Below are 14,647 nucleotides of genomic sequence, written 5' to 3'. Positions count from 1 at the left end.
GAGATCCCATAAAACTATGGTAGCATAGGTATTCCCTGTACTAAGCACAATTCAGCAGGAACAGTCCCTGAGTTTGCTCATAGTCTGTACAGAGAGATCCCATAAAACTATGGTACATAGGTATTCCCTGTACTAAGCACAATTCAGCAGGAACAGTCCCCTAAGTTTGCTCATAGTCTGTACAGAGAAATCCCATAAAACTATGGCAGCATAGGTATTCCCTGTACTAAGCACAATTCAGCAGGAACAGTCCCTAAGTTTGCTCATAGTCTGTACAGAGAGATCCCATAAAACTATGGTACATAGGTATTCCCTGTACTAAGCACAATTCAGCAGGAACAGTCCCTAAGTTTGCTCATAGTCTGTACAGAGAGATCCCATAAAACTATGGCAGCATAGGTATTCCCTGTACTAAGCACAATTCAGCAGGAACAACCCTGTAAGGTTTCCCCTCACTCCCTACTGCCCCACAGTCTCAAAGGAGACACAGCAGAATCAATAATCCTTTACCTCAACTCGTGATTTTCCTTTGCAGAACTGCTGGTAGGGGTCAGCTAAAGCAGAGCAGACAAAACCACTGAGAATTAAAATCCATAAAACCATTCAGGAAAAAAACACAATAATAATAACGGTGTAATGCTGGTTAAATGGACAAAATCCATAATTACTGGACTGAGCCATGATCTGTTTACTTTGCCTTTAAACATTGGGTTTAACTGAACAGAAACATTTGGACTAATTGCATTAAACGTATCAATATTTCTATTTCATTCCCAAACAAACAGAGAGAGAGGAAATGGGACAAATCCCTCCTGTTTTGGGATTTAGCAGGAAACTTGAGGTTCAGGGGGGAATGATCAGCGATACAAAGTAACCTCGGAGCAATAGCAAGTCGAATATTATTGACAAGAAGTGAGTTTTTGTGATGTAAAATAGAAATTCCCCCCGGGGGAAATAAAATGATTGCGGGAAAAGTCTGTTGTTATTTTGTCGGATAATGGAAGAGCCGATCGGATCCTTAATCCCCTGCAAACAAAACAAAGTGTGGTTTATCCCCCCTGTAATCTCTGCAAATGAACCTGACTAATCTTGTGGATTATAGAGGCATTTGTGTGTACGGAAGCCTCGACGGGTCAGCGCCAAGTCTACATAGAAAGGGGGCGCAGGCTTAGTGTTCAACACTGGGGGGCTCTTCATTGATTAATCTACAGCCCCCCCCCCAATTCATTTTAAAGGATAAGTTAACCTTTAAAATAAGTGAATGTAAAACTGATGAGGGGTCTACTCTAAGCACTTTTGCAATGTACATTCATTATTTATTTTGTTTTGATTCCAAGATATTAAGGGATACATGTGCTGTTAATATGAATGAATTGTGTTACAACAGCGCCACCTGCTGGTCAGTTTCCCACCAGTCTGACCAGCAAGTAGTCAAGGAAGTTGTCAGGAGAAAGAAAGAGGCTGATGTTCTTCTGCTTAGGAATAAAATTAGAAACCTTTCCACTGACCAGCAGGTGGAGCTGTTGTAACAAAATTCATTCATATTAACAGTACATGTATCCCTTAATATCTTGCAATTAAAAATAAATAATGAATGTACATTTCAAAAGTGCTTAGAATAGCCCCCTCATTTTTACATTTACATCACTTATTTTTAAGGATTACTTATCCTTTAAGGAAGGCAACCCCCTGATTATCCCCGGTGGGTAAATGTTTCCAGGCTCCCCCCCAGAGAGAGAGCCACAGCAGGGGCCCCTCCACTTGTGCCAAGCTCTGGTTTCTAGGGTCCAAATAACCCTAGCAACCGTGCATTGATTCGAATAATAGGCTGAAATATGAATAGGAGTGGTCTGAATGGAACGATCAAGTAGCAGAACCAATACATTCATAGCTTTACAGATGGGTCAGTGACCCCTATTTGAAAGATAGAAAGAATTAGAAAAAGATGGCAAATAATTAAAAAAATAGAAGAAAAATAAATAATGAAAACCAATTGCTTAGAATTGGCCATTCTCTAACATAATAAAAAAGTTAACGGAAAGGTGAAGTACCCCTTTAAATAGTTAAGACATCAAATAAAATGAGTGAAGCCCTTTCTGGCCACTGGGGCCCCTCCTGGCCCTACACCAAAACCATTCCTAATACCCGCTCACAATATGCGAGAGGATCAGGGTTACTTTTGCAGCACTGCTGCCTGGAGAGGCCTGTGGTTTACTTAAGCAGATGTTAAAGAGGTTGTTTACCTTTAAATTAACTGTTAGTATGATGTAGAGAGGGATATTCTAAGACAATTTGCAATTGGTCTTCATTTCTATCATTTGTGTTTTTTTGAGTTATTTAGCTTTTTATTCAGCAGCTCTCCAGTTTGCAATTTCAGCCATCTGGTTGCTAGGGTCCACATTCCCCTAGCAACCATGCACTGATTTGAATAAGAGACTGGGGGATGGGCTGAATAGAAAGAGGAGGAATAAAAAGTAGCAATAACAATACATTTGTTGCCTTACAGAGCATTTGTGTCTTAGATGGGGTCAGTGACCCCCCATTTGAAAGCTGGAAAGAGTCAGAAGAAGAAGGCAAATAATTAAAAAAAGTAAAAAAAAATAAAAAAATTAATGAAGACCACACTAAAAGTTAACAGAAAGGCGAACCACCCCTTTAAACAGAAGCGCCGACATCCAAGGGGTGCAAATGGGGTCATAGGGAAGTCGTCCAAAATCAGCAGCTGGAACCCAAGATGTTCTGTTTGTTCCTGTTGTTGATCTCTGTAATGTAATTATTCCCTCTAATAAAGCAACACACGGAATTTCTATACAAACAGGGAGATGGGGTTGGACTGTCAGTGCTGCAGAGTAAAGCCCAGAGCTTGGCACAAATGGAGGGGCCCCTGCTGTGGCTCTCGCTCTGGGGGGCAACCTGGAAACATTTACCCACTGGGGGGATACTCAGGGGTGTCCTTCCTTAAAGGATAAGTAAACCTTAAAAATGTGAATGTAAAATTGATGAGGGGGGCTATTCCAAGAACTTTTGCAATGTACATTCATTATTTATTTTTAATTCCAAGATATTAAGGGATACATGTACTGTGAATAGGAATGAATTTAGTTACAACAGCGCCACCTGCTGGTCAGTTTCCCACCAGTCTGACCAGCAAGTAGTCAAGGAAGTTGTCAGGAGAAAGAAAGAGGCTGATGTTCTTCTGCTTAGGAATAAAATTCAGGCCTCTCTCCTATTCATATTTCAGCCTATTATTCGAAGCAATGCATGGTTGCTAGGGTTATTTGGACCCTAGCAACCATTTTACTGAAATTGTAAACTTGAGAGCTGCTGAATAAAAAGCTGAACTCCAAAAACACAAATAATAAAAAATGAAAACCAATTGCAAATTGGCTCAGAATATCCCTCTCTACATCACAGTAACAGTTAATTTAAAGGGGAACAACCCGTTTAAGCTACTGACACCACGGATCCAGCCTTTGCCCACCATAAAATATCTAATTCACCCCTCCGGCTTTTGGAATAGCTTTAACTGGTGGGGTTGCAACTTGGGGACCCCTCATTAACAGTGTGCACATAAAGTCATCTCTGGTTGCTATGAGTTACTGCACTGATGCGTCTTTGCACCCCAGACACACAATACTTGCTTTTAGGTCATTAAGTGCAGAAACAGGAGCTTATAACTCTTAAATAGAACCTGCCATTCATTGTCCCTCAGTGGATTTGTCTTGCTCACCCCCAGGTACCTGGCACCCACTGCTTTCCCCCATTCTCAGCCTTTGTGTGACGTCACAGTGGTTTCCCTAGCAACCCTGGCACCCACTGTATGCCAAGCAACGGAAACCTTCCCTGTCAACAAGTGGCACAAAGCCCTCTACGGAATAATAGAGAAATGGGAGATTCGTCTTTTTTGGATTTATTCGCCTCCTAATTAGCGAACAGGGAGAAATAATCGGCTCTCAAAACAGCCAACGGGATGTTTAAAGAGGCCGTCAAAAATGTGATCTTACTTGTTTTTGCCTTAAAATGGACATATTGCGGAAGTCTTCCCCCCCTGGCTAAACCACGACTCTGCCACTTGTGGGAAAATCACTTTATTTGATATAAAATGTACTGAAAATCAGGATTATAGACTGGAAACTGCAGTACCGATTCTCACCACTTGTGGCCACTGGTTAGATCCATGCACAGGGCTGCGCTTTACTGCATTAACGTGTTGTATTTACATTTGGTCTTGTCCTAGGCATGGCCTTTTGGGCATGTGCCAATCACGGGGGATACGTCACCCCAAATGTCCACCTGTTGATAATTTATATTTTAAAAAAAGGTGCCTAGTCCAGTATGACCTGTACCCAACCCAAACCCAACTGAGATACACACAGTTTAGCCTAAACCCCACTTTACCCACAGGTTTCTGGTCAGCCCTTATATCCGTAATGTGCACCTTCCAATCTTGCGTAATCTTGGACTACAACTCCCAGTATACAACTCCCAGTATACAACTCCCAGTATACAACTCCCAGTATACAACTCCCAGTATACAACTCCCAGTATACAACTCCCAGTATACAACTCCCAGTAAAGTGTAGGAAGTCAAGTTTTGTCCTCTAATTAACAGAAGTGTGCAGTGCATTGTGGGAACTGGAGTCATGGCTGGAGGGGACAGGTCTGCTGCAATCAATATGGTTTCAATGGTGCATGTAGTCAGAACCAGCAGTGCAGAGACTTCTACTACTTCCATGATCAATAAATGTAAGTTATAGAAAGTGAACGCTTTGTTAAATGCCATCAATGTTACATTGGGCAAACTTATTGCCAGTAAAGGGTTAATATCCCCTTTACACGCAATCCTCGCAGTTAGAGATTCGCCTTCCAAGAACCGTGTTATTTGAGATCCGTATAAAACTCACACGAGGATCCGATCCAACAGAGAAATTCCACTTGTTTTAGGATTTCTACCATTTGACTCTGACTCACAATAACCGGCCAGACCCTCCCAGGCCAACTGCCAGCCCCATCCGTCATTTTACATTTAGCTGAAGGAAATGGCAGACTGAAGCCTTTGATCAAGTCCCATATTGGGCTGACATTTCTCCCAGAATTCCCCCCCTTCCTCGCCCTATCACGCTAAGTAGCCGGGGTGCAGGGTTTCAACTCGTAGCGCTGACAGCGAAGGTCGTTTAAAGAGCAAACCGCCACTTCTTAATTAAAGGCAATTTGTTTAACTCTCAAGATTTAGTCCTCGTAATGTCGCTTCTCTCTGTTCCCTACGTGCAAACGGTTCTGGCTCATTCAAAGAACCAGAACATTCCTTCTCTGTATATTTGTATTTATACATATGGGAGGAGGAGGTGCCATATTGATTCCCTTAGACAGTACAGTATGAGGGTATAGCTTATTGTGTGCCCAGAACATTCCTTCTCTGTATATTTGTATTTATACATATGGGAGGAGGAGGTGCCATATTGATTCCCTTAGACAGTACAGTATGAAGGTATAGCTTATTGTGTGCCCAGAACATTCCTTCTCTGTATATTTGTATTTATACATATGGGAGGAGGTGCCATATTGATTCCCTTAGACAGTACAGTATGAGGGTATAACTTATTGTGTGCCCAGAACATTCCTTCTCTGTATATTTGTATTTATACATATGGGAGGAGGAGGTGCCATATTGATTCCCTTAGACAGTACAGTATGGAGGGTATAGCTTATTGTGTGCCCAGAACATTCCTTCTCTGTATATTTGTATTTATACATATGGGAGGAGGAGGTGCCATATTGATTCCCTTAGACAGTACAGTATGAGGGTATAGCTTATTGTGTGCCCAGAACATTCCTTCTCTGTATATTTGTATTTATACATATGGGAGGAGGAGGTGCCATATTGATTCCCTTAGACAGTACAGTATGAAGGTATAGCTTATTGTGTGCCCAGAACATTCCTTCTCTGTATATTTGTATTTATACATATGGGAGGAGGTGCCATATTGATTCCCTTAGACAGTACAGTATGAGGGTATAACTTATTGTGTGCCCAGAACATTCCTTCTCTGTATATTTGTATTTATACATATGGGAGGAGGAGGAGCCATATTGATTCCCTTAGACAGTACAGTATGAGGGTATAGCTTATTGTGTGCCCAGAACATTCCTTCTCTGTATATTTGTATTTATACATATGGGAGGAGGAGGTGCCATATTGATTCCCTTAGACAGTACAGTATGAGGGTATAGCTTATTGTGTGCCCAGAACATTCCTTCTCTGTATATTTGTATTTATACATATGGGAGGAGGAGGTGCCATATTGATTCCCTTAGACAGTACAGTATGAGGGTATAGCTTATTGTGTGCCCAGAACATTCCTTCTCTGTATATTTGTATTTATACATATGGGAGGAGGAGGTGCCATATTGATTCCCTTAGACAGTACAGTATGAGGGTTATAGCTTATTGTGTGCCCAGAACATTCCTTCTCTGTATATTTGTATACATTGTATAGGGTAATAGTAAACGCATATTTGGGAAACGGTAACATAAGGTTCGGTGCTGAATCTCGGGCGCATTTGGCAGCGGCGCATGGCATGCGAGTACAATTCCAGCTTTCTTTAATAATCTGCAGGTTTTGTGCTGTAAAGTTTCCTGTGATATATTTTCCCTCCGCACAGACTCCGGGATCTGATACCGCGTGTGTTTTTCGAAATAATATGAAAAGGCGCGTTGCCATCTGGAGACGTCTCTTTCTAATGAAAGCGCTGCCCTTGCCGCCAATTTCTCTCGCTGCAAATAAAATATTTTTCAAGATGTTTCTGATAAAATCTTTTGTGTAAAAAAAAAAGGTTTTCGTGGAACGACACATTCAATTATCTGCTAACGACGTGGAGATTGGTTTTGAGTTTCTGTTTAACCCTTCCCTGACACCGAGGCACAGGGGGGAAACACGATGGAATCGGCTTTTCAACGACTTCTTCTCATTGGACAAAAGACAGAACATTGGCTTTATGGATATATCAGTGAGATTTCCCGTCTGTACAAGAAGAATTTATTGTGCTTCTATCTAAGTATTTTACTCCCAATCACTGCTTGAGTTTCACAATGTCACTCCCCCTGCAGTCGGAGATCAGAATGTTCTAGTCCCACCCGTTGCTTGAGTCACAGACTTCTTGTCCCTCCCCCTCTAAGCTGTAATTGGAGTGTTCTACTCCCACCCACTGCTTGAGTGACAGACTTCTCATTCTTATCTGTCCCCCTGTAATCTGAGATCAGAGTGTCCAAATCCCACCCACTGCTTGAGTCACAGACTCCCTGCCCTTCCCCCTGTAAGCTTCCATCAGGGTGTTCTAGTCCCAGCCATTGCTTGAGTCACAGACCTTCTGCCCTTCCCCCTAGTCCCACCCACTGCTTGAGTCGCAGACTCCCTGCCCTTTCTCCTAGTTCCACCCACTGCTTGAGTCACAGACTTCCTGCCCTTCCCCCTAGTCCCACCCACTGCTTGAGTCACAGACTCCCTGCCCTAGTTCCCCCTGTAAGCTTCCATCAGGGTGTTCTAGTCCCAGCCATTGCTTGAGTCACAGACCTTCTGCCCTTCCCCCTAGTCCCACCCACTGCTTGAGTCACAGACTCCCTGCCCTTCCCCCTGTAAGCTTCCATCAGAGTGTTCTAGTCCCAGCCATTGCTTGAGTCACAGACTCCCTGCCCTTCCCCCTAGTCCCACCCATTGCTTGAGTCACAGACTCCCTGCCCTAGTTCCCCCTGTAAGCCTTGATCAGGGTGTTCTAGTCCCAGCCATTGCTTGAGTCACAGACCTTCTGCCCTTCCCCCTAGTCCCACCCACTGCTTGAGTCACAGACTCCCTGCCCTTCCCCCTGTAAGCTTCCATCAGAGTGTTCTAGTCCCAGCCATTGCTTGAGTCACAGACTTCCTGCCCTTCCCCCTAGTCCCACCCACTGCTTGAGTCACAGACTCCCTGCCCTAGTTCCCCCTGTAAGCTTTGATCAGGGTGTTCTAGTCCCAGCCATTGCTTGAGTCACAGACCTTCTGCCCTTCCCCCTAGTCCCACCCACTGCTTGAGTCGCAGACTCCCTGCCCTTTCCCCTAGTTCCACCCACTGCTTGAGTGACAGACTTCTCGTCCTTGTCCCTCCCCCAGTAATCTGAGATCATAGTGTTCTAGTCCCACCCACTGCTTGAGTCGCAGACTCCCTGCCCTTCCCCCTAGTTCCACCCACTGCTTGAGTGACAGACTTCTCGTCCTTGTCCCTCCCCCTGTAATCTGAGATCAGAGTGTTCTAGTCCCACCCACTGCTTGAGTCACAGACTCCCTGCCCCTCCCCCTTTAAGCTTCCATCAAAGTATTGTAGCCCCTCCTACGGCTCGAGTTATAGACTGCTGTTCCCTGTCCCCTCCCACCGGCTTCTGCTCCACCCACAGCGCATCCCTGTTATACTAATATCTGAAAACTCTTGGCACCCCGGGAATCATGTTTTAATCCCACCCATCCCTTGTAAACTGAGCCTCTCTACTCCACCAATCACAATCTGCGCTGGACACATTTAAGCTTATAAAGTCGTTTCTGAGCTTTGATTGGAGGTGTTTATACCCCATTGTGCTGGGTACAATTGTACTTGAGATATAACTACCCTGAAGCGAATAATCCAATTATATATATTATCCAATCATTTCTAAGCGCATTATCGCTGTTTCCTCTAGAAAGAATAAAATCGGCACAATTTCCAGTGGTTTCTGTAAACAGAATAGGCTTAAATTCTAGGTCACTCCAGCAGCTGAACAACTATAATCATAATGGTATATTTAGTCTTTGTCAGATGTCATCAGGAGCAGGCCTAAGAGCATAGTTCAGCAGGAACAGTCTGTACAGAAACTAGCCATAAAACTATGTACTGAGAACATTTCAGCAGGAACAGCCCTCTACGTTTGCTCATAGTCTGTACAGAGAGATCCCATAAAACTATGGCAGCATAGGTATTCCCTGTACTAAGCACAATTCAGCAGGAACAGTCCCTAAGTTTGCTCATAGTCTGTACAGAGAGATCCCATAAAACTATGGCAGTATAGGTATTCCCTGTACTAAGCACTATTCAGCAGGAACAGTCCCCTAAGTTTGCTCATAGTCTGTACAGAGAGATCCCATAAAACTATGGCAGCATAGGTATTCCCTGTACTAAGCACAATTCAGCAGGAACAGTCCCCTAAATTTGCTCATAGTCTGTACAGAGAGATCCCATAAAACTATGGCAGCATAGGTATTCCCTGTACTAAGCACAATTCAGCAGGAACAGTCCCCTAAGTTTGCTCATAGTCTGTACAGAGAGATCCCATAAAACTATGGCAGCATAGGTATTCCCTGTACTAAGCACAATTCAGCAGGAACAATCCCCTAAGTTTGCCCATAGTCTGTACAGAGAGATCCCATAAAACTATGGCAGCATAGGTATTCCCTGTACTAAGCACAATTCAGCAGGAACAGTCCCCTAAGTTGCTCATAGTCTGTACAGAGAGATCCCATAAAACTATGGCAGCATAGGTATTCCCTGTACTAAGCACAATTCAGCAGGAACAGTCCCTAAGTTTGCTCATAGTCTGTACAGAGAGATCCCATAAAACTATGGCAGCATAGGTATTCCCCTGTACTAAGCACAATTCAGCAGGAACAGTCCCTAAGTTTGCTCATAGTCTGTACAGAGAGATCCCATAAAACTATGGCAGCATAGGTATTCCCCTGTACTAAGCACAATTCAGCAGGAACAGTCCCTAAGTTTTCTCATAGTCTGTACAGAGAGATCCCATAAAACTATGGCAGCATAGGTATTCCCCTGTACTAAGCACAATTCAGCAGGAACAGTCCCTAAGTTTGCTCATAGTCTGTACAGAGAGATCCCATAAAACTATGGCAGCATAGGTATTCCCTGTACTAAGCACAATTCAGCAGGAACAGTCCCTAAGTTTGCTCATAGTCTGTACAGAGAGATCCCATAAAACTCTCGCAGTAGACCCTTTAGTTACTGATCTGACAGCAACAAAATTGGAATTCTCTCGATAAAACCCATATTTTTAGATTACCTTGACAAACAAGGTGCGGGAGCATCTGGTAAATCTCCAAATGCATCTCTTTCTCCTCTCACTGATTAAAGGTTTAATTGGACACATCTTCTTCATCCGGGGGGAGTTCATATTACCAGACATAGACAGGCCATTGTATCTGGTGATTATCATGCGGCGGCTGTTCAGTATCACCGGGGTGGCAATAATGTGTCCTTGACAAATGGGCTGAGATCCATCAGAGCAAATTATCAGTATCGATGAGGCGCAGTCAGATTAGTATTTATGGAGAGGAGAGCAGGTACGGAATGAATAAGGGAAACTGATTGGTTCAAGTCATGTCGATTTTTTTAGTAAATCCTTGCCCTTTAAGCATTGAGAAATATGTGATACAGACTCTCTCTCCTTTTCTTTTACAACCCGTCTGGCAGGAGAATATTATAGAAATGCCAATAAAACGTGTAATTTGATGGCTGGTGGGAAAGATCTGGGGAAGGAGAGAGAACTTTGGACCCAGCAGAGACTTTAGCGAAACCCAATAGAATTAAAGGGGCAGTTTTGGTGACTACAAATAATAACATTTTCTTTTTCCTACTATTTAGGTGAAACAATGAATTTGGTTTTATTTCGCCCCTCTAAGGTTTCAGGGAGTCGTATCACTTTTAAAATTCATAAATTTATGTTTTGCTGAGTGAATGGGCGAATTTACGCCAAATTTCCGATTTTCACCGCCGTCGAATAAATCGGAGAATTTGCAGTGAAAATTTGCTGGCGTCGGTTTGGGTTTCGGTTCCGGCGTCAATTTAGACGCCGACGACGATTAATGGACGTCCATTGACTTGAATGGGACACGGGCGACAATTTCGACACAGACAAAATTGTGGATTTTTTTGCTCGTTTCCCGAATTTCATGGGAAATTCGAGAATTTCGTGGCAAAAAAGGACAAATTCGCTGTGGGAGAATACAGGAGAAGACTGAAAGTCAATCAATTTTAAAACCTACATTTTTAGCAAAAACTATTAAATTCAATTTTTTGAAGATGATAAAAACGCCTTTCTATGTGCCCCCCAGCTTTGTAGCCAACCCTGGGGTTCATGATGGGGCCAAAAATCAGCTGTAAATATTTTCAAAGCAATTTCCATCGCTTTAGAGTTTTCATTGGGGGAATCAAATCAAATCAATTACTCGGCACGTTTTATTCAATTGCAAACGGGAAAACGTTTCTTTAAACCAGTGACTATTTTTTTATTTATTTTTTTTTGATCTCGGCGAATGTGTTTTGCACGATATCCGTGCGTTCGCATGAAGGTATTTTTATTCTACAGAAGAAGAAGATCTGAAAGAATTTCTCGTTTTGGCTCTATAATCTTTTGTGTTTTATCTTGCAGTCGCCTGTCAGCTGTGCGCTCGCTCCATCCAGACACAAAGAGAACGGCCATGGGGGCCGCATGTTTCTAATTAAACCCTTTATATCCGTTTTTAGTTCGAAAAAAGGATGTCAAATGCATTAAATATTCCCCACTGCGCTGGGGTCCTGGGTTTGATTCCAGCCAGGGCGCTATCTACAAGTTTGAATATGTTCTGCCTGTACTTGTATGAGTTTCCCTTCACAGGTGAAAGGGTTACTGTCTGCTCTCTCTCATTTCCCTACAGAAATAGGGATTGGTAACACTAGATAGGTACCTAATATATAGAGACAAGAGGAAAGTGTTGGAAGGGTTACTGTCTGCTCTCTCTCATTTCCCTACAGAAATAGGGATTGGTAACACTAGATAGGTACCTAATATATAGAGACAAGAGGAAAGTGTTGGAAGGGTTACTGTCTGCTCTCTCTCATTTCCCTACAGAAATAGGGATTGGTAACACTAGATAGGTACCTAATATATAGAGACAAGAGGAAAGTGTTGGAAGGGTTACTGTCTGCTCTCATTTCCCTACAGAAATAGGGATTGGTAACACTAGATAGGTACCTAATATATAGAGACAAGAGGAAAGTGTTGGAAGGGTTACTGTCTGCTCTCTCTCATTTCCCTACAGAAATAGGGATTGGTAACACTAGATAGGTACCTAATATATAGAGACTAGAGGAAAGTGTTGGAAGGGTTACTGTCTGCTCTCTCTCATTTCCCTACAGAAATAGGGATTGGTAGCACTAGATAGGTACCTAATATATAGAGACAAGAGGAAAGTGTTGGAAGGGTTACTGTCTGCTCTCTCTCATTTCCCTACAGAAATAGGGATTGGTAACACTAGATAGGTACCTAATATATAGAGACAAGAGGAAAGTGTTGGAAGGGTTACTGTCTGCTCTCTCTCATTTCCCTACAGAAATAGGGATTGGTAACACTAGATAGGTACCTAATATATAGAGACAAGAGGAGAGTGTTGGAAGGGTTACTGTCTGCTCTCTCTCATTTCCCTACAGAAATAGGGATTGGTAACAATAGATCACTAATAGGAAAGGACTAAGAAAAGACACCAAATATAAAACTGTATTTTTCTATCGCACACAGAGAAACATTAACACCATTTGGAAATTCCTAAATCTTTTTCTGAAGAAGAAACATAAAATCCCGTTATCAGGACAGTCGATACGATAATATTTCCATAGAACAGGGCACTTGTGGTGGCTTTGATACAGTGTAGTGAAACAACTCATTGCACTTCAGGAGATAGGAGGTCACAGGGGTGGGGGGTTGGGAAAGAGGGGTCAGTGTTCAGAGATACAGATTTGGTGGTGCAATAATAAATTATTGGGGGGGTCAACAGGAATATTATTGACGTCAGTCTTTGCACAGCGAGGAGCATATTTATATCCGACAGACGGACTAGGTAGCTAACGAGGACAGAATTACAAGTAGACAGTCACAGTCTGTTTTTTCAGTTCTTTGCCGCCCGCGAGTTGAGTCTCAGCAGAGCAAACAGGTAGGATGCCCGGGTCCTCCATGTTGAATTACAGGGGACAGTCCTTTTTAGGAAAGAATCTTCTTATGCTACAGATAGAAATATTGCTTACAAATAGAGACGTAAAGGGAATCTCGCAGACTTTTCAGTTGTGTCTCTCTAAATGAAGAATGGTTTGGGGTGTCAGTCTCCTCTAATGCTCCTTCCGCCTCTATTAGCCAGAGAAATTCTCGTGTTCTTTTCCCCCCTTCAGACTTTCGCCATTGGGTTGGTAGTTGCCGCCCATCCTTGGGTCTTGGTCATTTTCTGAAAAAGAGATTTTTATAAATGATCAGTTTGGACTACATGGGGATTCATAAGCCAAGGGCCACATCTAATGATACATACATATAGATAGATTTTCATAACTGTATCTAAATGGGATGATGTTCAATTGGGCCACCATATTGACTATTTGGCCCATCCAGGTTGTGTGTTCAGTGAAAGGTTAGGACAGTAGAACAAGATAGAGACAGGCAAGATGGAGACATAAGAATAAGAATTCAAGAACATAGAAAGTAGGAGACAACAGTTCACGGTGAAGACAGAAAGATAAATATGGAGCATTAGGATGATTACAAAAGGGAAAGATGGAGTTAGTAAGACAAAGTGTAAGCAATACAAGAAGATTGTGATGGAAGGTGAAGATGTAGACAATATGACAAGAAGACAACAGTAAGACAAGATGTAAGCAATACAAGTAGATGTAAAGGCAAGATGAAGGCAGGTAGGATAGATGATGGCAGTTGACAGTAATACAAGAAGATGGTGATGGAAGACCAAGATGAAGACAATATGGTAAGGTGACAAAAGTAGAAGATTGAGATGGAAGGTCAAGTTAGAAACAGACAAAATTGAAGCAGTAGGAGAAGACAATGATAGAAGGTCAAGGTGGAGACAATAGGATAAGATGACAAAAATAGGAGAAGATGGTAATGGAAGAAGAAATTGGAGACAACAGGATAAAATAACAGTAGGAGAAAATGGTTATAAAAGGGAAAGATGGAGATGGTAAAAGTACAAGCAACATGAGAAGATGTTGATGTAAAGGCAAGATGAAGACAATAGGATAGATGACAGTAATTGACCGTAATACAAGAAGATGGTGTCGGAAGGTCGAGATGAAGACAATAGGGCAAGGTGACAAAAGAAAAGATGGAGATAGGTCAACATAGAGAGAATTGAAGCAATAGGAGAAGACAGTGATATAGAATGTCAAGGAGGAGACAATAGCTGGAGAAGATGGTGATGAAAGGAGAAAACAACAGGACAAAATGAAAACAGTAGGAGAAGATGGTGAGAAAAGAGCAAGAGGCATTAAGACACAATACAAGAAGATGGAGATGTAAGAGTAAGCTGAAGACAGTAGGATAGATAACAGCAATACGAGAAGATGGAGATGGAAGGTCAAGATAGAGACAGACAAAATAAAGCAGTAGGACAAGATAGTGGTTGACAGTCACAGTGGAGACAAGATGACAAAACTAGGAGAAGATGGAAGAAGAAAATGGAGACAACAGGACAATATGAAAACAGGGTGAGAAGATGAAGGGGCAAGATTGAGACAATAAGGCACAACTGAAATGGTTTAAGAAGCCAGTGATGGTCAAGGCAAGTTTAAGACACTAGTTGTAACTGGAGACAGTAAGA

The 14,647-nt window shown here is 42.4% G+C and overlaps 1 protein-coding gene across 1 annotated transcript in view; it reads right to left on the bottom strand.

Annotated features, from left to right (window-relative positions):
• Window positions 1-12,529: 12,529 nt before the first annotated feature.
• Window positions 12,530-14,647, bottom strand: part of shisal1.L (shisa like 1 L homeolog) — a 45,227-nt gene continuing 43,109 nt past the window's right edge. Inside the window, exon 5 of the mRNA XM_018251875.2 lies at window positions 12,530-13,264. Coding sequence (XP_018107364.1) covers window position 13,264 — 1 coding nt within the window. The 3' untranslated portion in view covers window positions 12,530-13,263. The remainder of the gene's footprint in view (window positions 13,265-14,647) is intronic.

Source organism: Xenopus laevis, chromosome 3L (assembly GCF_017654675.1).
Source record: "Xenopus laevis strain J_2021 chromosome 3L, Xenopus_laevis_v10.1, whole genome shotgun sequence".
NCBI classification, from domain to species: domain Eukaryota; kingdom Metazoa; phylum Chordata; class Amphibia; order Anura; family Pipidae; genus Xenopus; species Xenopus laevis.
The sequence above is the reverse complement of the archived record's forward strand: the minus strand, read 5'-3'. Positions and strand labels throughout refer to the sequence as shown.